The sequence below is a fragment of the Neolamprologus multifasciatus genome, chromosome 1, assembly GCF_963576455.1.
Source record: "Neolamprologus multifasciatus chromosome 1, fNeoMul1.2, whole genome shotgun sequence".
NCBI lineage: Eukaryota > Metazoa > Chordata > Actinopteri > Cichliformes > Cichlidae > Neolamprologus > Neolamprologus multifasciatus.
Genome location: NC_140439.1, coordinates 32,230,096 through 32,254,385, shown reverse-complemented (window position 1 = coordinate 32,254,385; position 24,290 = coordinate 32,230,096). Strand labels below are relative to the sequence as shown.

Genomic DNA, 24,290 nt, shown 5'->3' with positions numbered 1-24,290 from the left:
AAGGGCCTCTGCTGTCTGAGGAGACCAAGTGGAGTGATTGAAGAGGAGGAGGGCGTGACAGAGGCAGCCAGAGGAAAGTGGGCTAAATCATTCATAGTTGTTAATTACCACCCATTGACCAGCCAGTGCTGACAAGGAGACTTTGTGCTTTGCAATTCTTGGTGGCTAATGTGACCTTTCATACAAATAGTGGCAGAAATCAGCAGGGTACATGGGATACCCCCCCCTGTGTTTATGCTTAATACCACAGATCAATAGCTGTGAATGGAAGGAAATTCAGAATACTGAAATAGGGCGTTAGCTTTTGTTGTAGGAAACTGAAATGTATCTAACAAAGATTAAAAAACGTTTACCATTTAAGCTCGACGGAGGATGCATTATCATTGAAAAGCAACAGCAGTGTTTTTGTAAAAGATGATTGTAAAGATGGTGGTTGAGTAGATCAAAGTGTGTGATCTGTCTAATCCGTCCTTCGGTAGCATATAGATGCCTCCTATCAAGCCATATGGCGAGGTTGATGCTCGTTGTGTAACGGTTAGCTTCTAAATCAGGAAGCAAGTGTTTCTTTGTTGCCACAACCAACAGAATTGTGATCGGCTTTTTAGCTTAGCAGGAGGTGGAGTTGGTTTTTGATCTCCCTGCTTTTCGCTACAGCGGGTGGTGAAAGTTCAATCCGTCTCTTGGTCTCTCTGACCGCAGTCGGGAATGGGTGACTTGGTTTTCTCCTGCTCCCCGCCTCGTCTGAGCAGCTTTTGCATTTTCCTGTTATTGCAGTGCCTGTATGTCAGTTTCCGACTCTGCCCCAGGCTTTGTGTACGTGTGTGTGCGCACGCATGCGTGTGCGCGTTTTAGCACCATGTTTCCTGTTGTTTGGGTTCAGGTACTTTTTCACTGACTCCCCAAGATCAGACAGCCTCGCCCCTGCGCCATTCAAGCTGAACAGGGTGGAAGTGCTGCTGTCGGCTTCCCATTACTGCCCCCCTCTTGTTTTTCACTTCTCATTTCAGAGGAAGGCTGTGGGCCATGATACATGGAATTTGGTACCTCTGTATGATTGAAATGTAGTTGTTTTCTTTTCTCTCTCTCTTTTTGGAGATATGTTCTTAAAAAATGGTACAAGTTGAGTTTCTGTACATAGATCAAACAACGTCATTGTTACATAAACACTCTGTGTACGGCCATAAAACACCTCCAGTCAATCCTGTGTGTCCTTTTTGTCTGACATACTCTCTCTCCCTCTTCCCTCTTTGTCTCCTCACGTCCTTCATTTCCACCCCTCTCTTCACTCTCTCCAGCTGGTTTCATGGGAAGATAACTCGGGAGCAGGCCGAGCGGCTCCTCTACCCTCCAGAGACGGGTTTATTCCTGGTGAGGGAAAGCACCAACTATCCTGGAGATTACACCCTGTGTGTCAGCTGTGATGGCAAGGTGGAGCACTACCGCATCATCTACCACAACGGCAAACTCACCATCGACGAGGAGGAGTATTTTGAGAACCTCATGCAGCTGGTGGAGGTGAGGAAGGATGGAGAACATATAGCTGCTATTTGTAGTCCAATTTTGTTGACAGAACACCTTTAATAGTACTACTGACATTCAGTTTGGCAGTAAAAAAACGATGAATGCCTTCTCATCATCATTTCCAGCTGGTTTTTGTTTTTAAGAGCCGAAAGACTTGAGGCATTTAACTGAACGTCAAAGAGAGCGATTTGTAAGAAAATGAAACTTTAAATGTCACCTTGTTTTAATGTTCCAGTGCATACTTCCTCTATCCTGAAAGTCACAGAGAGCTAGGCTAAATTTTATTTAGGTAGCTCAAATTAAAGTATCGATCCTTAAAATAACTGCTACAGTAAAAAAGTTGGTGATTTTACAAAGTTTATTCCATCTTAGGGTTTCTTCAGAAAGGGTGGCTCCATAGTTTAGCAACTAACACATGTGCCTGACACATGAAAGATCCCAATTTGAGACCAGGAGGAGAACCAAATCTCCTCCTGTGGGAGGGTTGCGTTAGGAAGGTCATCTGGTGGAAGAAATCTGCCAAATCAAACATGTGCTACATCTGCTGCGGTGACCCCTTGTGAATAAGGGAGCAGCCGAAACAAGCAGAGTTTCTTCAGTAAAACTGAAGAGCAGCAGGAAAACAAATCTACTTGTTTTGTTTTTTCTGTTTTCCCCTTAAAAGGTTGTTATATAATTCCTATGAGAATTTATATTTCTGTTTGTTTCAGGCCAACTGTTTATCCCCTCAGATATGCTTCGTCTGTCTATCAAAGGTGTTTTAGATCTTAACACAGTTAACACTGTACGAGAGACCGGTTTCTAGTCTATTACAGAGCTAAAAGCCTCATATATCACTTATTTTCTACAGTTAAATATTGTATCTCATTGTCCATTAGGTCACACAATGATCCCATCACATTCCCCTAGCGTTTGTGACAGTCAGTCAGTTGCATTAAAAGCTGATTATCTTACATTACACCTGCAGTCTTTGGTTATTGATTATTTTTTATTTGTTTGGTAAAAAGGAAAATGTAAATGTTTGAATCAACAAAAAAAGTAGGTTTTTTTATTAGGAATAAACAATTGGAATCTATCTTCTAAACTTCATGGCACGACAGCTAATAGAAATAAGTTATGGTAGTTATACGGTGATAAATGATGCAGCAGTTTGATTACATAACTCTGTAAAGGACACACATGCTGAATATCTCTGTGGACTTCTCCCAAAACTCTGACTCAAGTACGTATCCTTCAAAAAGCTGTCTGATCCTCTCACTCCCTGACTGCTCTCTGTAAGCTGGTTCAGAGGAAGGACGGAGTGTGGAAAGGGGAAGATGGGGAGACATGATGATAGAAACGGAGAGGGAGCGAGATAAAGGCCTTTCATCCTCTTAGATAAAGAGAAGAGCTGGATTGGCGGCTATCACACTTTTAATTGGGCCTCATCTTTTTTGCCTTGCGGGGCGTTGGAAGTGGACAGGCAGGAATGTGCCAGCTGGCAACGAGACCATCTACAGCCCCAGCGCATTCTTGTTATCAGCCACCCACAATCTCTCTCTCACACACACACTCTCCAACACACACTCACCCTCCGGGCTCGGTTCAGCCTCTACTTCCTTTCTCCACCTCCCTCTCTCCTCCTTTCTTTCTCTCTTTGTGTTCCCTGGTGGCTACCTGGCATATTGCTTTCTGTCCTCCTCCTCCTCTCATCTCAGTATCTTCCTTTCGCCCTCCACTGTCTCCCTGCTTTACCCCGCTATGTTTCTTTCTTTCGGTATCTCTCTACATCTTTATTCTGTAGCCTGTCTGCATTCCCTTGTGTCTTCTTTCTCTATAATTGCCCATGATAGAATTCCTTACATTCTTGTGTGTTTTTCCGGCTTGCTCGGTGTTCCTCTGCTCTGTTGTTATTCTTCATGTAGACCTACACATCAAATGCTGGCAGACCTCTGTCTTCAGTCAGTGCATCCTCTGATGCATGTGGTTTTTAAAAATAACAAAACAAAAGCAAAGCTCGCTCCATATGGTATTTTTAGGGGTGTAATTGCACAGTCAAAGTATTGTCTGTTAGGGTGCTCATTGGCTGCTCTAACTCTGTGATCACACCTTTTTCTGCTAATTACACATGGAAAGATTGTGATTTAGCCACTTGTGCTCTAAAAACACATTTTCATGCATTCTAAGATTGCATTTCAGTGATTATGTGTTACATAAGCAATGCTAATTAAGGTCCTTTCAGGGCTGTCTTTTTCAAGATCATATAGGCAACGCTTCAGACATGATAAATAATGACCTGATGAATGCTGAATATAATCTAAATGCATCATTTGTGTATAACTGACTATTTTACACGTGCAGTTAATTTGTCTTCAGCCTTCCTTCACCATGCTGCCCCCTGGTGGTTATAATCATATCTTACAGTCTATAGTCATCACATCAGTCCACAGTTGTGTAACAGTGGTCACAAAGAGGTTTCATGATTTATGTAACTTCTGCTATCACTTAAGGAGGCACTGATTTCTTTTCACATGATTACTTCTTCTTCTTTTTTGTCTTTGCAATTCAACGCAGATGGTCTTTATTTCTTTACTTGCCGTGATAAACAGGGTCCTTGCCTTTGTAATACTAACCTAAATTGATAAGCAGATATGGAGTGGGATTCGATTATTTTGTTGTCTTTATAAGGATGAACTGTAAAGTGTAATATGGTCCCACAAATGTGTCTGTCTGCATACACGTTTCCATTTGGACAGACAGCAGAGAGGCATTTTCACCCATGTCAGGTCTGCTGCCATGCAGTCTTCCAAAACCTATCTGCACATCGCTGGAAGCAGGTGATGTATGCGTCTGCTGAAAGGCGATTGGTTGACAAGTGGGCCAGAATAGGGAAGGGAGTGACAGAAGAGTTCATCTTGAATGAGAGGATTGTGAAAAAAGATCTTAAAAGATCAGAAATACAGTATAAAAAGTACAGACAGCAGCTGCAGTGGACACTTGTCACTGTCATTGTCACTTCAGATGTTTATATGTTATAACCTCGCTCTTCTCCGTGGCTGGCAGACAGACCAACAACAGTACATGCCAGAGTGGCCCAAAGACCGGTTGCACCACATACTTTGCACGCTGCCTCCATCTGACAGCAGAGCTCTCTGTAGGTAGACGAGTCATCCCTGCATTGTCAGCTTGGTTTAAATGCACCAGCCCTCTCAGCCTCCTCTTTGTTCCCACAGTAAATGCTCCCCAGGAACCTCACCTTTACACTAATACTGACAGTGTCCAGCAGAGGTTTAAACATTTCCCAAGTGTTTCCCAAGTTTGTTCGTTTTTTAACTGACTTCTGTTGATAGTTACTTTTCTGTAGTGTATTGATTATTTAAGCATTTTATATATATTAGCCAAAGCTGCAGGGGATGTAATTTTATAAGTGACTTGCCCTTTGTATTGTTGTCCCTTGATCTGTCCACATCTGAAGTAGCTTAAAGAGACTACACCTTATGCTTTTTCTTATTTTGTTTTACAATGGTGGATGCTCATATCATATTAAACATGTTCAAATTTTCCAGTAACAAACAAGTCTACTAATGGGTCTGCATGATGTCAGTAAGGGCTGATATCCATAATTTGGTCATCTCAGACACGCAACTCAGGCTGTGAGCATAGGAGACCCACCCACAAACTTTACCAAAGGACAGCCAATCAAAAGAAATCTGTCTTAAAGGGAAGGAAGCTCAAATGTTTTACACAGTGGATGAGTCTCTGTGTAACATGAGTAGGAATCATTTCAAATGGAAATGCAGTGAAAGACACATAAAAGACCTTTAGTAAGTTTAGACATAGTGGATCAGCTGTCTCTTTAACTACATGAATTTAAAGAAAAAAATAGAGCTTTAAAGTAATAAAACTTTAATCTGGTGGATGTTTTTTGGTTTGTTTTAGAGCTGGAAAAAAGGCAAATCTGAAAATGTACTCATGTCTTTTGTAACTGGAGCTGATTAGAAACACACTGTTTTAATAGAGTACTTCTGACTGGAGCTGGAGTTAAATTTTACAGAGCAGCAGAAGCAACCCTTAAACTTCAGGCGAACACCTAACTGTGTTTTCTCGCTTTGTACTCTGCTGTAAATCCTCCCAACTTTGCTGCTCCTGTTTTATTCCATCTTTCATATGGAAATAAGGCCGGGATTCTGTCGTCCCTCCAGACGAGCCTCCTCATCTTTAACAAAGATGCATGTTGATAAAAGGAAAACCTGTCATGCTGTGCCTGTTTGGTGGATGGAGCCTCCTCTCATAAAATCTGACAACACAGCTTGAATCTTCTTTTCATCGCTACCGTCACATTTTTCTGCAGAGGGTGGCCCCGAACATCAGCCTCGCTTTTGTTTTGCATATCAAAAGCTTGTATATAGACTCAACAGTATGAAGTAATCCAAGAACATCCGTATCGGATCGTTCAGCTAGGTACAGTGGCACAGTACAGTATATACTGCTGACCTAAATTCAGGGAAAACCTTTTGAGAGAGGATTTTCTTTGTAACTTTTAACACTTGAAGCATACAGACTTTTTTTTCTTTATGCATGGAGATTGTATTTAATTCTCAAACTTTCTCTCTCCAGCACTACACCAAAGACGCTGATGGCCTTTGTACCAGGCTGATTAAACCGAAGTTGATGGAGGGAACAGTGGCAGCGCAAGACGAATTCTCTAGGAGTAAGAGCACACAGAGCTCATTACACAGCCCTACAGGGACACTGGCACCAATACACACAGGGACACTTTGTTATGCTTGTCTTTATATGCCACATTAACCTCACAGTATCAGATGCATGAACACACACACACAGTGTACAGAGAAATCCTGCGTCTCCTACGAGCTTTAATAGCATTAATCAACAGAGGGCGGTTAATCTTTGTGTGGCTGGGAACGACTGCTGGGCTTCACCGGCTCTCAAGGTCAATCTCCAGCTCTGTCTGTCTTTATTTACCCTCACATACCGATCTGACCCGGCTAATTCTTACACTAGAGAAATGCAAAGATTAATTCTCCTGCTTAAAGGATATACATCATCGTCAAAGTTATTTTAACAAGAAAATAGCTGCTGTAACTGCAAAGTCATGAACGACGGAGAGTAAGAGGATTTTTTTCATAACGCCTTTTTGGAATCATATTATTACTTACATTATGATTGCAGAGTGTCATTAACGTCCTCTTTTGGCAGGTGGCTGGGCCTTGAACAGAAAAGAGTTGAAACTCCTCCAGACCATTGGCAAAGGGGAGTTTGGGGGTAAGAAGCTAATTTAAACAGGATATTTTCACATTTCATTTTCATTTCTCACATCAGGCCAAGGTCACCTTGGAGAATGTACTAAAACGTTGTCCCCTCTGTGTCCTTGTCAGATGTGATGGTAGGAGACTACAGAGGGACCAAGGTGGCGGTCAAGTGCATCAAAAATGACGCTACAGCACAGGCTTTCATCGCTGAGGCTTCTGTCATGACGTAAGATCCACAGCTATTGCTTTTTGTACTTCACACCACCTATAAAAGATGTTTCTGTCTGCAGACATGTTTCTTCATCAAATATTAGGTCATCCTCTGTCATTTTTGTGGGTTGACCATGATTTTAAAAAAATATTTTACTGCATGCTTACCGCACATTTTTTCCCCCTCTGTTTCTGTGTTTCGACAGGCAACTGAGGCACAACAACCTGGTGCAGTTGCTAGGGGTAATCGTGGAGGAGAGGGGCAGTCTCTACATCGTCACAGAATACATGGCTAAGGTCAGCCCAAGTGCTCTTTTATGACAAGTTCTAAAACTGGAAATGGTACATGCTCGCATAAACCGTCGGCGATTTAAAGGCTAGTTCAGTACATTAGGAGAATAAAACACAGTCAAAACCACGCTAATGAAATAGTTGTTAGCCTTGCTTAGCATAAAGACAGGAGACACTGGAAAACACCTGACCTCATTCAGCGGGTACAAAAAGATTTATATCTTGTTTGTTTCATCTGCACAGGGGGTTACAGGCTGTGCACTAGAGGAGGCATTTGCTTCTAAGCCAAGAAATGATGACGACTGTGGCCCCGTGTAACACAGCAAATGGATTTTTAAAACACTTGTTATTGTACAGATGAAACAAATGTTTCCCCTTATTAAAAAAAATACTTTGACATGTTTTCTTTTTTCGCACGGGGTCGTCGATTTGGTTTTTACTCAGGCTATTCATGCTAAAAAATGTACCTACGCAGTTTTCTGTGAGACTTTCTTGAATGTAGGCATTGTGTTAATAATCCAAACTGCACCACAGGGCAGCCTAGTGGACTACCTGCGCTCTCGAGGGCGGACTGTTCTCGGTGGAGACTGCTTACTCAAGTTCTCACTGTGAGTCTCTTTCAAGCAATTATTTAAAAGATTATTTAAAAAGGAACATTTTTAAACTGCTCTTTTCGGGATCTGAAATTAAATCACTGCCACTTTAACCCTCTGCGTTCTTACTGAACTTCAGGAGAAAAGTGTCATAGCAGTAACATGAACGTTGTTTGCTGCAACTCATACATCCTTATTCATTTTAATTTTATAATTTTCTAGCTAATATTGTTATCTAAAGCAAGTTAAGTCCATTGTGATCAGCACAAAGAATGAGTGTAAGCTTTCAGATGAGCATTATTATATGTTTGTCTCAAATTAATCAGCTCAAGTTTCATTTTTCTGTGGCAGCCTTGTAAGTTTTGAAATAACCTACAGTAGTGAAAAAACATTTTGGAGCATTTACATCTGAAACTAAATTGAAAATCATAATGGCTTAGTTTTCCCTCTAGCCAAGCTAATTTTCCTGACAAGGGCAGATGATAAAAGTAAAATCCTCAACCACCTATTGCCCTATATTAGTTAGCCAGTTCTCACTCATCCTCTCTCCTGGCAGTGACGTGTGTGAAGCTATGGAGTACCTGGAGGCCAATAACTTCGTCCACAGAGACCTGGCAGCTCGCAATGTGCTGGTTTCTGACGATAACATCGCCAAGGTCAGCGACTTCGGCCTCACCAAGGAGGCATCCTCCATACAGGACACTGCCAAGCTGCCCGTCAAATGGACATCCCCAGAAGCACTAAGAGAGAAGGTGATTGAATGAGACCGGGTTGCTGTTGCTGACTCGACTCTTAATTGATCTGAATAAGGGCGGTTTATTTAAAATGGGTTAAAAAGGGGAGGCTGCAGGATATCAGTTTATTTAAATGAGAGTGCCAGTCCAAGACAGTCTTTTAAATAGTGGTATAATCTTGATCCCGGGTTAGGGGTTAGGGTTAAGTCCATTAATAGTGTGCTTGTCTGCCCTAAAAGTATTTAAAGAGCCCAGTTTAACAAAGAGTGGTGTTTAGTGGCTCATAAACGGTTTTCCTGCCGGAGAGTAAAAGCAAGCCCAAAGGTTTTCTCAACATCTTAATCGAATCATCTCTCAAGCTGCCCAGAATTTCTGCCCAGATAAAGTAACTCTGGGCACCCAGAGCCTGACAGCAAAGAATGTATGACTGATGAACAAGCTGCAAATATGGGGAGGGGGAAAATAATTATTCAGCTCTATTTCCAACAAAGTTAGGACACTGTGTAAACAAATTCACTGAAATGTTAATGAATTAAGGCCTAAGTTTAACTGAAAATGTTGAGAATGAGAAATTTGTTTCTGAATTTGATGCCAACATCTTAATGTTGGTTAAAAAAAACACAGACGGTGTGTGTGTGTGTGTGTATGCGAGGGTCAAGGCAGCAGACCGAAATATAATGACTGTGGCAGCAGTGCAGTGAAAATGGACAGTTATAGAGTAGAAATCTTTATATTTAAAATGAAAATGAGGGACTGTCTATAAAAATGGCAGCAATTCCTTAAGTTTAAGCAGTCCTTTTGTTAATCCCCTTGAATTAAAGTTGTGTGCACTTCAGTCACATCTTGATTGTTTGGTTTAAAATCCACTGTGGGGGTGTATGTACTGTACGACCTGGTTTTGTTGGTCTGGAGGGAAGCGCAAGCCTGATCTGCTTTCTGAATGCCTTTATGTATAATGTATGAATTTCGGCTTCTCTCTTAATCCAACAGAGGTTTTCCACTAAGTCAGACGTTTGGAGTTATGGGATCCTACTGTGGGAGATCTACTCCTTTGGGCGTGTGCCTTATCCTAGAATTGTAAGTACCTTTATGGGATTTTCTGTGGCTCGCTGACGTCTGACATACACCAGCAGATGGCAGGCTTTATTGCCTGAACCAGTTATTTCTTTTTGTGCAAGATCAGTGTAACTGCTGGTTCTCTGTGTTGGCCTCATTTATGCCATGAAACAAATGAAGCGGGTGATGTGTCACCGGTTGATACAATCGCATTTTTAGTTATTCTTGTTATGTAGTTACCTTTGCCTGGAATATTGCATCACCTTTGAGTCCGATGCATCAGTTTGACTGATCAAAATGTTGAGCTAATGTCAGCATTTCTTTGTCTGTGTCTCTCAGCCGTTGAAAGAAGTGGTGCCTCGGGTAGAGAAAGGGTACAAGATGGACGCCCCAGACGGCTGCCCCGCCGTGGTGTACGACCTGATGAAGCAGTGCTGGACCTTGGATCCCGTGATGCGGCCCTCCTTCCGCATGCTGAGGGAGAAGCTCCAGCATATCAGAGCCAAGGAGCTCTACCTGTGAAGAGGTGGTGCTTGTGGGGGGTACCGGGGGAAGAGGACGGGGGCGAGATGCAGCCCAGCACAGCTGTAAAGTGGGAGGAGGAGCAGGAGAAGGAGAAGAGGGACCACAGCACTTTCCTCCTGCCTGCCAAGCCTCTTGACCTGTGGGACTGCTACGCTGTGCCCCCTCCCCCGACCTCCGCCGTCCACCAGCCGTCCTCTGCTTTCACACTAGGACTGTTTTCCTGTTTGTGTTGTATAGCTTTTGCCAGACAATTTCCTCTTCTCTCGATGGGCCGCTCCTCTTTCCTCCTCCTACACCTGCCACTGCTCACTCACTCTCCCTTATCTTTGTCACTTGGTCCAAATTGCTCTTCTTCTTCTATGTGAAAGTTCCCTTTTGTTTCTTTGTATTTCCTCCCCTCCTCCTCCTCCTCTCCTGAACATGGCATTAACTGGAGGGGAGGCTGGCCTTTTCCTCCACGTTTGTCAGGTGCTCTTTTCTTCTCCAGTCCACCCCACTCGATCATTCCCAGATTCTCATATCACCATGTGGCTTTGCATGCCTTTCAGCCCAACTCTGTCATTCCTTCCTTGCATCCCTCCTTGCTTTCCCTCGGCCTTGTTGTCAGGTGTGGGGCCTTCGCTCTGTGCCAAAGTGCCTCCAGTCTACAGAGCTCCAGACTTCCCTCCAACACTTCTTTTGATTGGACTGTTATGGTTTCAATTTTTATTTTTTAAACAAAATCTTTTTTATTGCTTTCTTTGTTCCAGAGGTTATGAAACTGTTTGGGTTTTTTTTAAAGTGGCATCTCCTTCACCTCCACCATCTTTACATCAGACTTTTTTTTTTTTTGGGTTTTTGTTTTGTTAATCCAGGCGTCCATGAAGAGCACGAGAATAGGAAGTGAGGAGACTTGGGGGGGCCGGTGTCATGTTCATCCTTCCTTAAAGACCGCCCAGAGGAGCGGTAGGTGGGTGGTTGGGTGGCAGGGCAATAACAGGAGAAGAAGGGGGAGAGGCAGTTCACAAACATGGTTGATTCATCATACGTGGGCTTGTTTTTATATCAAAATATATTTAAAGGATTAAAAAAAAAAAGAACAAGGAAAAACTGACTTGGACAGAGTTAAAAAAGGACAATTTTCAGAAGCCAGGAGCAACTTGCCGTTAGGGATGTTCAGTGTCTCTGTGAATGCTAGGGTCGGGGTGGTGCATGCTGTGTGTGAGAGGCCTTAGGTTCAACTGTCAGTGCTTTCAATGTTCATTGTTTTATTATGCTATCATAATTATGAATAAATCATTCCATCTGAACAGTGTGGAAACACCTGCATAATTATATCTAAGTGTGTGTGTGTGTGTGAGAGAGAGAGCATATTTTAGCAGGAGGAGTGCTGTCTTACTGTACAAGCACCTCCCCACCTCCTTGAATGTGTGGTTTTTGGATTTGACAAGTGCCAAATTTCAGGGTTGAAAATAAAGCAAATGTTAAAATGCCAAAAAAAAAAACTGCAATTCCTCTGTTGGCCACTAGAGGCTGGCTCCAAAGTAAATTCCACCAGACAAAATTAACATGTTTACATCCTGGTACAATAAAGCCACATGGGCACTGCGCTATTAATGGCTCTAAAAAACGAAGGGGGGGTTTTCACATCATGATCACAGTCCTTAGTGGAAATATAACTAAATCCTGTTTTCTCGACTTTCGTGGTTTATTCTCCAGGGAGTATGAGCTGTGTGAATCTATATTTAAATTACTTTTGGTTGCTGTTTTGCCATTTTCCTTTTGTCTCTGCCAATAATGAGGAAATCCCTTGATCCCAATTAAAGAGACATTTAAATCCACACTCGGCTTTCTGCATTCTAATGCCCTTCAGTGAGTTGCAAAGTAAATGTGAAGGGTTAAAGATGTCTAACAGGATGAAAAATGCTTATTTTCCCTTGTAAAAGGAATAATATCAAAACACAACAATAGAAAAGAGTTCTTTGATATAACCGTTCAACTCTTTACCTTTTTTGTGATGCAGATCAGAAAGCAAAACGACTGAAGGATCTAGAGGAGTGTTTTACACCTGCAGCTATAAATAATCCTCATGTGATCATTCTGTGATAGTACTGCTACAAACAGATGGGGTTTGTCATCAAGGTGTGAAGGAGTGTCAGCTGAGTTGTTCCCAGTGCTGCCTTCACTGTGCCTCCTCTGCTCTTTGGAGAGGACCCACTTGTCCCCAGTACAGTGACCTATAGGCTGAAACGGGACCAAGAGTTCAGTGGACTGGCCATCTGTGTGGTGCTTTCACTTTTAGCTCATTTGAATCTCATCTTTCCGCCTGCTTCTCAATCTTCTGCTGCAGCAGCAGACAGTTGTTTGGGTCATATTTTCATGTGAATCCTATGAATTTTAATGGCAGTGACAGGGCGGTAACAATAGGCTGGTTACGTAAGCACGGCAGTTTGTGCTCGTGGCCAAGACTGTACTGCTGTCAGGACTCATCGCGCCAGCTCCAATTTACCATCCTGCCATGGCTGCACAAGACGGGCCCTTTTGCAGAAGCCAACCCTGCAAAAAAAAAAAATATCCCAAAGTAGCTCTGCTATTGGTGAAAATTACAGCTCATTAGGCAATTGGGGGAGGATTTCTAGATGTCATCTGACTGCCAGAAGTCACCACCAGGAGGCATCCTACAGTCTGAGATCCCAAGGGAGCTGAAAAGGAGCAGCGCAGAGCTTTCAGCTCAGATTTAATTGCAGTGCTGAAGGAGGCACTCAAGATATCAAACGAGAGATTTTCTCAATCCATGTCAAAGGTCAGAAGCAGCTGCATCCTTTAATGGTGTTTGGATTCTTAATGAGACACCATTTGCTGTCGCAGCTCATCTGCTTCCACCTCATTATACCCTATTTTTTTTCTTTAATATTACAGTAAACTATTGTGCGATTATTAAAGTATATTTTAAAAATGTAAAGCCCAGCTTGAAGTGTCACGGTGACAGGAGCTTGTGGTGATAGCAGTGACGGTTAATGCACGGCTCTCACATCTGGAAGCCTCAGTCTTTGGTTCACACTTAAGTAATCCTGACAACCGCACAGCTCCTCGTTCTTAGCAGGCACAAGCACGGGGGTTGATGTGTTAATCAGCTTTCGATAAGTTATGGATGTGTGCTACTGGCAGCAGCCAGGCACAACTCTACTGACAGTGTAATCTGATTACACCAACACAGTTTTTTGGGAGGGAAGGATGAGGAAGATGCTCAGGGCTCTGCACATGTTTTTGTGCAGTTGGCATGTGCATTGTGTGGTCCCTCCCCCACACGTCAAGCTGGACCTGACAGACTTACATGTGTGACAGAATGAGGGTGAGGTGGGGGGGGTGTAACTTCACATACAGGCAGCACATAAACATTAAGCTTATATCATGTTCTGTTAATGGGTTTCACGACCCCCGGTTCAGTTGCATAGCTTGGATTACTCTGCAGTTTTTTAATGAGTACTTTCGCAGGGCCTGTATGCAGATGGGCCACCTCCGCTGTAGTTAACCTTTAATACCCTGAAGCAGCTGGAGGTTGCAAAATTTGCACTTCAGTAGGCTACACCATGACAGAAGTGAGTCATCGGACTTTTCCCCTGCCAAACACATGACATTACTTTAATTAAAAAAACAAGCTAAACTTGGTCTGAACCAGATGTTAATGATGCAGGTGTGTTTTGTTAACTTTGGAGTGAGCCAGGCTAAATTGAAGTAGCTGACTGATGCCTTAGGCTTTGTATTGGCACCCAGACATGACTGCTGTACAATTTTCTCATCTTAACTCTCAGCAAGAAAGTGTCTTAACCTAAATGTTGAACTGTTCCATTAAAGACGGTTGTCAGTGATGCAGCAGACTGTAGAGGGGGGAAAAAAACCATTTGAATGCCCCTTAATTACTGACTCTAGGATTCTAGGGGGTTTATTGTGCTGCTCAAGCACTGTCACCAAGTGTGGGAGTTCTTTATTTTCACACTGTTTTAGTGACAAGGAGCGGGCGTTGAGCTGACAGCTGATGAAGGAAATGATATTGACATTATCAGGCCAACATGTGGCTGGCTGTGTCAAATGTGGCCTCAGTGACAGAAATCTTTTCACATGGACACATCCCTTGGTCACATCACATGTCTTTTTCTGTCTGGCTTTGTGCCCCTCACCACTTCGCTAAAAAGCCTAAAAACACACTGCTTCCTGCTGCAATTAGCTTCTATTTAGGGACTGACAAGGATGTTAACATTTCAAACACTGATAGCACTTTTCTGTCCTTGTGTGTGATGCTGTTTTCTGGACCTTGTTCTGTATCACTGCAGAGTAGGGTCACGGTTGTTTTTAGCAGTCTGAATCACTCCCCTCTTGGCCATATGCAACATATGTTCTTTACTCCACCGCATGCTCTGTTTGCTGTGAGATCAGCAGTCATGTCTGCATTGTAAATGTTGACATTCTTCTTTGCATCTTTCGGTTTGCGTTAAGTGTGGCACTGGAGCTTCATTTAACTCTCAGTCACGTCAAGAGCTCGCTGAATTTTTCGTGTCTGAGTGCAGCAGGCATGACATCAGAAACGGAACTACTCGTGAGCACAGCCAGCGAAAGCTCATGTACACCATGACAGAAGGGAGCATGATCTCAGATGTCAGAGAGTGTCATCAGGACATCCTTTGCTGAAAGGAGAGCTCTTTAGCTATGAATTAACCCAGGCATAAAAAGAATTTGGTCCAGAACGATGAGCAGACACATCAATTAAGCACTTTAATCTTTAGTTTTATGTTTATTTTCCCATCAATTTGAAATGTATATTAATAGATATCCATGAGTGTTCATTGGCCTCTATGTAAGATGTAATGGTTTTTGGTAAAAGATCCCATTCAAAAACATTTTTGATACTATATGGGTGGAAAAATTCACAGTTCTTGTTCTGTAATTGAAAACACTCCATCAGTGTGTGTTGCAATGGTAGACACCTTTATAAAAGTACCATAAGTTACAGGTCCAAAGCACAAAGGGGTCAAAATCTTGCATATTTTAATTCACATTACTTATTTTTCTAGCACTATGATGCTCCATAATTTCAGTAGTATTCAGTAGTAGATCAATATCATGGGGCGTACTTTCGTGTGAAAAAGAGTTTTCACAGGGCTCTGTGCAGACCTGTGAAAAATTAAGCACACCCTTGCTGAATTAAGGGGGTAAAAAGCAGTCAGGCAGTGCTAATCAAATGCACTTGATTAATTAATCATTAGCAAGTGTGATCACCTTTTTGGCAATTTGCTGGTCTGGCTCATTCAGGTGTGTGCTTAAAGAGTGGCACAGGGATGGACATCCCAGCAAATTCACCATAAGATAAAACTGAGCAAAGCACAAAGAAGTATCGGGAGAAGGGTTCAGTATGAGCACGGCGGTGGAGGGGTGATGATTTAGGCATGATTTCAACCACAGGACCTGGCCACCTTGAGCAGAATTTTGGTCCCAGGCTAATTTTTCTAGTGACAAATCCTGTCCACATAATGACATAAAATGAATATATTCAAACTTAAATATTATTAATACAATAGAAACAGCATTGATGATTACCTTTTAACTGATCAGGCAGCTTTAGGTCCTTTAAACAGTCGGATGCAATAGAAATGTTGTGAAAAGCTGGCTATCAAGGAGGGGAAGCAGATGAGGCACATAAGGCTCATAGTCTCAATCCATACTGGCAGGAATTGACAGTAATCTCTGCCATGTTCCTTATCTTAGCATAGAGTTTTGGGCTGATATGAACATCTTTATTTGGATAGTAATGATAGAGGTCCAATATAACAGTTTGAATCTTAGTGTGACAGGCTGTTCAGTCGTTGTTATAGTCTTGTCAGTTGAAAACCCCTAAAATGTCAAACTGCTGGTGGTGATTTTAACCAGGATTAATTCCACTTCCCCGGAACTGTCCATCCAATGGTTGCTGAGATATTTCAGTTTGGACCAAAGTGCATCTAAGACTGACAGCGACAGTCACAGAGCCACGCTTCTTCTACCATAGTGATGCAAAAGACATGAGGTACAAGTGCCGTCCAGATCACATTTTCACAGTAGACTCTGATATCATATTTATAAAGTCATCGGTTCCAAAGTATCCAGACTCTGATCTTTATTTTTTCAGTTTATAATGCAGCCTGGATGAAGGGGGTTTGAGTCCTGGTGCTGTCCTGCTGCTAATCATAGCTCAGGCTGTGGGCCAAATGATGTTCTGGGGAGCTTGGTGTATTGGGACAGATAACGCGCCGATCTGGGTCCAACAGCGGACCTGGTGGGTGAGAGCGCAGCAGTTTTGTAATGACGGTGCAACGTGAACCACTGTGTGTCCTCTCGTGTCTCATCGTCATTGTATCTCACTGTGGGACTCGGTGATGGCTCACAGGCGGAGCGAGACTGTGGAAGGAGGATAACAACCACAATCACAGGAGAGCTTTGCCTGCTGAGCTACATGAAAAACAGTCCCTCCTGCATGTAACGTAACACCGGCCTGCTTTCTGAGCCTCCTCTTTAAATAACCCAATGGTTGCCCTGCAGTGTTGGCTGACATGTTCATTTGACTTTGTGAAATATCAAGGTTCCCTGAGTCGCAGAGAACATGTTTTCTGCATCGCTTGTCAGCATGAATTTACATTTTGCTCTTGACATTTCACCTCCTCGTGCCCTGGGCCTGCAGCCTGCTGGTTTCCAGCCATGGGGGGGAATGTGCCAACACACATCCCAACAAGAAGAGGGTGAAGGGCCTTCTGGCCCTTGTGAGGAGTCATCATTATAATCTGTGGTAACGTTCCTACCTGTATTATTCTCTCTTCTGCTGTAAATCTGCAGCGAATAAATGAGGAAAAGCATTAAATCTGGACAAAGATGGAACACTGTGCTACAATCAAAACTGATAGGTGGAGAAAAGGTTACAATTTAGCAATTTGTAACCTTATACTCTTTTTAAAGCTGCTCCAATCCGTGTTTTCATACTAACAATCCATCAAATGAATGTAAGATATTTTACTCACCAAAACAATATGAAATTATCACTCAGCTTTGCAGTGGTCTCTCAGCCCCTGGAGCTTTTTAATCAATTTCAAGTCTCTGCATCTTTTCAAAGCATTTAAATTCATTGTTAAGTTTTGTCTTTTGTGTTTCACTGACACTTTTTCTTTGACAAAAGTCAACCAACTAGTCAACACTGCTAAACATGTAGGTATAGTAAATTTCAAGCAGACTACACTGAGCTTTAAATACAGAACTGTTAAGTCCTTAAAGTGAGTGAGTGAATTGAACTTTTTTTTATACTCGGCCTTGGTTTATCTGCCTGTTCTGGATTATCGGAACTTTTCACCTGCGTATTTGTTCAATTTTATTTTAATTAGATTTTTCCGAAGAACAAATAGTTCTGCAGAGGCAAGCATAAAGACTCGTGGAAATGTTAATGCATAAGTTTAAATAATTAGCTTAGTTTTATTGGGATCATTACTTTAATTATGCTGTGTCAGGGCTTTGATTGTTGTGGATGTGTGGTCTCCAAGTTTAGCTAGCAACAGGTCGCCGTGCCAAAGAGTCATGTAGCGATTAATCACTTCCAGAAATTTAAAAAAACAAAACAAAAGAACAAACAAGTATTTCGGTGTCTGTGAAGTTCTTTGAGCACAGGTTAAAAAAATTAAAATTAAAATTAAAAAAAGGCATTTTACAGTCTTAAAGGAAATAATTTTGTTTTTTCCATCAGCTCAAGCTAAAATTAAGTAATGCTGACTTACCTTGGCAGTTCACGTAACTCATCCTGTATGCGTTCCTAATTAAATTAAGGCGCGACCCTCAAAAAAGAAAGTTATTAAACTCATCGTCTCTAATTTTACTGAATTTTTTTAAGCAATTGTTTCATAACCATTTTTGTAAGTAAACTAGTGATATTTTAAAGTTTAAAGTCCACAGTCGTTCATTTACATAAATTTATCTGGCACAACTTTTGATAATTGATAATACATTTGACTTTAATCAATCAGGGGTGTTCAGAGGGGGAGAGGGGCGGGTCTGACTGTGAAAGCGCATGCTCATTGGCGAATTGTCAGTCACAAGTTTAGCCAATGAACATATTCTGAATAATCCATTTTTATTTTAGTAGTAGTCCTGCTCACCATTAATGCGGTAGTACAAGAGCTGCTGGAAACTAGAGTTATGGCTAGTTTGCTCAGTGATTTGCACCAATAAGAAAAGGTCCTATTTGAGATGTAACGTATTGAAATATTAGTGGGACTGCAGAACCAAAACAAATCAAGGCCTCACGATAATCACCATATCGCGTCAACATAAACATACTGCAAAATGTTTCAACTCCTGCAAGAGAAAGAGGAGACATACTAAAATTAGACCTTTTGTCATCCCAGTGTGCCGGCTCAGTCGGTAAACATGAACAAACGGAGTCTAGTTTGCTTGACGTCACCTCACAGGATTTATGGGTTTTGAAGTTCAAATAGTTTCCACGGACGGCTCGTTGCCATTTGGAGACGCTAGTGTGCAAAGTTTGCTGGTTCAGCTTGAAAGACTCTTCTCTCCTGACAGCCTGGCGCCTGGCAGATGATGTGAGGTTTGATGAATCCTCACAGAGTGAGTCAGAGCTATAGTCTGACATTTGCTGTCATTCAGAAGTAGGAGTTTGTTATCACTTTTTATAGACGAGGAGCAGGCTGGGTGGCAGGCTGCCTGAGCAGATGACGTCTTTGTCTACCATTTGCAGTGGGTGTACTTGACAAACAAGACACAGCACCTTTCTATACAAAAAAAACCCTGTAAGGAACACACAGGATCTAGGAGGCACTAATAGGTGCACATTAGTTTCCAAACAGGATTTACAGATAGAATTATTGACTTGTAAATATTAAGCCAGCCATAAAAACATAACTATATATAGCCTAATAGCCCATGTTGACATGCCTGGTGTGACAGTTGCAGAGATGTAATGGATAAACTGAGAAGGAGACGTCTGAACATTTCCTGTCTCAAAAATGAATGCTGTGTCTTTCGGGTTTTCCACCCTCACAAATGACCCAGGCTTTGTTTCTGTGACTTTGTGAGCACCCACGGAAGACAAACTATAAACTATTGTGACACATGAGGATCTGCAGCCAACCGCAAGTAATGTTAAGGTTCACAAAATGCCTGGGAGACTGCAAATAAAACCGTCCAGTCAAAGGGTTGTCACAACTGTATGTTCACAGTTATATTACTGGATTTCTTGGGTGGATGTTTGTAATTTAAGGCCTGCCTTGAGGTCAGGGAGGACATCGGCTCAGTCCTGCAGCAATGTGTATGAAATACCCTCCACTGTTTTCTTCCAAAGCTTGAAAAATGTTAGCGTTTAGGGGAAAAAAAAGTTTGGCAACTAGACTGATTTCCCTTTGTTTGTGATTACAAATGCATGCTTTTCAACATTTTAAGAAGAGGCCAATTGCCATGTGCACTCTCAGAGCTCCCACCTTGTCTCCCCATATACCCACGAGGGTGACCACACACACCGTCTGAATTTTACTCCTGCAGCCTGGCAAGGAGGGAAGGGGGAGGAGAGACACAGATGAGGACTGAAAGCCTGTGCAGTGCTGTTAGCCAGATCCTCCTAGAAGCACAGGAGCTAATGAATGCAGCCAGAAGTCAGTGTGTGGCTCAGCAGCTGCAGCTCTACAGCACACACTACCTCACAGAAACGGCTCTGAAAATGAAAATAAAAGAGGAAAATGAGGAATGGCTCACCAAGTAAAACAAATGACCAGAGATGTGTGTTGGATACAAGGAGAGCATTCTTCCACGTTTATAGGCAGGAAAATGTCTGTAAATAACTCTCTCTCTGTGTTTGTGTGTGTGTTTCCTGCTCTGTGTGTGAGTGACATAACAGCCCCTCTACGGTGGGCAGAAATGACTCCAGGCTGCTCCAAGCACATTCACATTAATTAAATTGATGCATTGTGGCAACTCACATGTGAACAGACATGTATAATCACGTAGCCGCGTCAAAGCAAGCTGCTAGCAAGCTCACATGTTCTCCATGTTTTGGGTTGGTTTTTTTTAAACAAATAAAAGATGGTATGCAGGAGCCTTTTTCTCAAGAGATCATATGGATAATTTGCCTGCTCTGTTCTCTTGTATACTTTACCTCAAATATAAAATGCACTCGGGGCAGCGCTTGACCCTCCCACTTTGCCCCGTTGTGTTCTTCATTTAATGGATCACTGCTTCAGTGGTATTGCTGTTGTATTCCTGTGCCGATTTGTGGGTCTCATACTGTAGTTTTCTGCGGCTTTATTTGAGGATGTGTTGTGTGGACACTGTAGTAATGTGAGCATTAGAAAGCATCTATTTATTATCATGTTGTTGATCATCATAGCATGCTACCACCTCTGCCTTTTTCTATCAGTGTGTGTATGTGTGTGTTTGTGTGTTTGTGTGCATCTACATTATCTGTCTGGTAGATTTTGCATAATTGTATGATTATAGCCACCCTCATCACTTTGTGAACTGCAGTAATTATGATTGCAATTATTGTGCAGCATTTTGGGAATCTTCTATGCACATCCTCATTATTGAGAACCAAAACAAACAATAAATACCCAACATTTTCTCTTCTCTAGGGCTGAAACTGACAGTTTAACAAAATAAAGGACAATTTTCATTATCAATGACTCTGCAGGCTCCCTTCTTGATTAGCAGACTGATTGTTTAATTTATAAAGCATCACAAAATTGTGCAAAATGCCCTCGACAAACACCAAGAATTCCACCATTAAAAAATCAGCCGAATCCCTAAATCCATCCATCCATCTTCATCCGCTTTATCCGGGGCCGGGTCGCGGGGGCAGCAGCCTAAGCAGAGAAGCCCAGACCTCCCTCTCCCCAGCCACCTCCTCCAGCTTATCCGGGGGAACACGGCAGCCGCCGCACCAATCCGTCTGTCGATCTCCGGCTCCCTTCTCCCATCACTCGCGAACAAGACCCGAGATACTTGAACTCCTCCACTTGGGGCAGGAACTCATCCCTGACCCGGAGTGGGCACTCCACCCTTTTCTGGCTGAGAACCATGGCCTCAGATTTGGAGGTGCTGATCCTCATTCCCGCTGCTTCACACTCGGCTGTGAACCGTTCCAGTGCGAGCTGGAGGCCTTCACCTGATGAAGCCAACAGAACCACATCATTCGCGAAAAGCAGAGATGAGATTCTGAGGCCACCGAAGTGAAAGCCCTCCGCCACTTGGCTGTCTAGAAATCCTGTCCATAAAAATTATGAACAGAATCGGTGACAAAGGCCAGCCCTGGCGGAGCCCATCACCCACCGGGAACGAGTCCGACTTATTGCCGGCAATGCGAACCAAGCTCTTGCAACGGTTGTATAGGGATCGAATGACCCGTAGCAACGGGCCAGACACCCCATACTCCCGCAGCACCTCCCACAGGACACCCCGAGGGACACGGTCGAATGCCTTCTCCAAGTCCACAAAACACATGTAGACTGGTTGGGCAAACTCCCATGCACCCTCAAGTATCCTTGAGAGGATAAAGAGCTGGTCCAGTGTTCCGCAACCAGGATGAAAACCGCATTGTTCCTCCTGTATCCGAGGTTCGACTAGCGGACGAACTCTCCTTTCCAGCACCCTGGCATAGACTTTCCCAGGGAGGCTGAGGAGTGTGATCCCCCTGTAGTTGGAACACACCCTCCGGTCCCCCTTCTTAAAGATGGGGACCCCCACCCCGGTCTGCCAGTCCAGGGGTACTGCCCCTGATCTCCACACAACATTGTAGAGGCGTGTCAACCAGGACAGCCCTACAACGTCCAGAGCCTTCAGGAACTCGGGGCGGACCTCATCAACACCAGGGGCTCTGCCACCAAGGAGTTGTTTAACTGCCTCAGTGACCTTGCCCCCGGAAATTGGCGGGTCATTCCCCCCATCCCCAGACTCTGCTACCTCCTCGGAAGACGCGTCAGTGGGATTAAGGAGGTCCTCGAAGTATTCCTTCCACCGCCTGACAATTTTCTCAGTCAAAGTCAGCAGCGCTCCGCCAGCACTATACACAGTGCAGGTAGAGCACCGCTTTCCCCTCCCGAGACGCCTGACGGTTTGCCAGAATATCTTCGAGGCAGTCTGAAAGTCTTTTTCCATGGCCTCTCCGAACTCCTCCCACACCCGAGTTTTTGCTTCAGCCACTGCCCGAGCCGCATTCCCTTTGGCCCGTCGATACCTGTCGGCTGCCTCCGGAGTCCCACAGGCTAACCAAGCCCGATAGGACTCCTTCTTCAGCCTGGTGGCTCCCTTCACCTCTGGTGTCCACCATTTGGTTCGGGGATTACCACCACGGCAGGCACCAACCACCTTGCGGCCACAGCTCAATGCAGCAGCTTCGGCAATGGAGACGCTGAACATTGTCCATTCGGACTCAATGTCCCCCGCCTCCCTCGGAATGCTGTTGAAGCTCTGCCGGAGGTGGGCGTTGAAGATCTCGCGGACTGGGGCCTCTGCTAGACGTTCCCAGCACACCCTCACTACGCGTTTAGGTGCACCAGGTCTGTCCAGCGTCCTCCCCCGCCACCTGATCCAACTCACCACCAGGTGGTGGTCAGTTGACAGCTTAGCCCCTCTCTTTACCCGAGTGTCCAGAACATATGGTCGCAGGTCTGGTGATACGATTACAAAATCGATCATTGACCTGCGGCCTAGAGCGTCCTGGTGCCACGTGCACTTATGGACACTCTTGTGTTCGAACAACGTGTTCGTTATGGCCAAACTGTAATTTGCACAGAAGTCCAATAACAAAACACCACTCGGGTTCAGATCAGGGAGGCCGTTCCTCCCAATTACGCCCCTCCAGGTCTCGCTGTCATTACCCACGTGAGCATTGAAGTCTCCCAGCAGGACAACAGAGTCTCCAGGTGGAGCACCTTCCAGCACCCCATCCAGGGACTCTAAGAAGGCTGGGTACTCTGAACTGCCACTCGGCACATAAGCGCAGATGACAGTCAGGACCCATTCCCCGACCCTAAGGCGCAGGGAACAAACCCTCTCATCCATCGGGAAAAACCCCAACGTACCGGCAGCAAGCCGAGGGGATATTAAAATACCCACCCCAGCCCGCCGCCTCTCACCAGGGGCAACTCCAGACTGAGACAGAGTCCAACCCCTCTCCAGGAGACTGGTTCCAGAGCCCAAGCCATGCGTAGAGGTGAGCCCGACTATATCTAGCCGGTACCTCTCAACCTCACACACTAACTCAGGCTCCTTTCCCACCAGAGAGGTGACATTCCATGTCCCAATTGCCAGTCTTGGCAGCCGGGGATCAGTCCGCCAGGGCCTCCACTCCTGGCCGCTGCCCGGCACGCAATGCACCAGACCCCTATGGCGCCTCCTGCGGGTGGTGGACCTGCGGGAGGATGGGCCCAGGCTGGGCCCCATGGACTAAGGCCCGGCCACCAGACGCTTGCCCTCGGGCACCCTCCCCTGCCTGGCTCCGGGGCGGGGCCCCGGTAACCCTATCCCGGGCAGGGAAAACTGTTCCCTCGAGGTTATATTCATAAGGGTCTTCTGAATCGCTCTTTGTCTGGTCCCTCACCCAGGATCAATTTGCCATGGGAGACCCTACCAGGGGGCAAAAGCCCCCAGACAACATAGCCCCTGGGATCCCTGGGACACACAAACGTAATAAGGTAGCGATTCACAGAGAGGGAATCCCTAAATATTAAACAAAATTGTGAAAAAAATAAATGAGGCCATAATCAAAATTATTTCAGATTTGTTATAATGTCAGTCACTAATTAATTAATTGCTAATTGTTTCAGCTCACTAAGTACTGATTGCTCTCCTGGTCTTGGTGTGATTACTGTGACTCTCTGCCATTCGACCCCTGTGACCTCGGTCGACTAGTACATTTTACCTAAGAGTTACACGCAACCACTGCTGCTCCTGAAACCTGATCCCAGTTTTACATCATCCCTTTTGTGTTGAGTGACATTTTGGTCACGTGACTCAAGAGTTTATTCCTGTCCAGCTATCTGTAATGCTATCCTATTATGACATTATGTGAGTCGCGCAGTGAGACGTGATACTCCAAATGCGATCAAATCCAT

At 44.0% G+C, this 24,290-nt stretch overlaps 1 protein-coding gene across 1 annotated transcript in view; it reads left to right on the top strand.

Annotated features, from left to right (window-relative positions):
* The window catches only part of cskl (c-src tyrosine kinase-like), a 48,833-nt gene extending 36,118 nt beyond the window's left edge, over positions 1-12,715 (top strand). The window contains exons 5-13 of the mRNA XM_085146615.1: positions 1,296-1,515; positions 6,118-6,211; positions 6,721-6,786; positions 6,900-6,999; positions 7,190-7,280; positions 7,809-7,882; positions 8,424-8,619; positions 9,592-9,678; positions 9,997-12,715. Of these exons, the coding sequence (XP_085002741.1) occupies positions 1,296-1,515; positions 6,118-6,211; positions 6,721-6,786; positions 6,900-6,999; positions 7,190-7,280; positions 7,809-7,882; positions 8,424-8,619; positions 9,592-9,678; positions 9,997-10,179 (1,111 nt within the window). The 3' untranslated portion in view covers positions 10,180-12,715. The remainder of the gene's footprint in view (positions 1-1,295; positions 1,516-6,117; positions 6,212-6,720; positions 6,787-6,899; positions 7,000-7,189; positions 7,281-7,808; positions 7,883-8,423; positions 8,620-9,591; positions 9,679-9,996) is intronic.
* Positions 12,716-24,290: the final 11,575 nt, after the last annotated feature.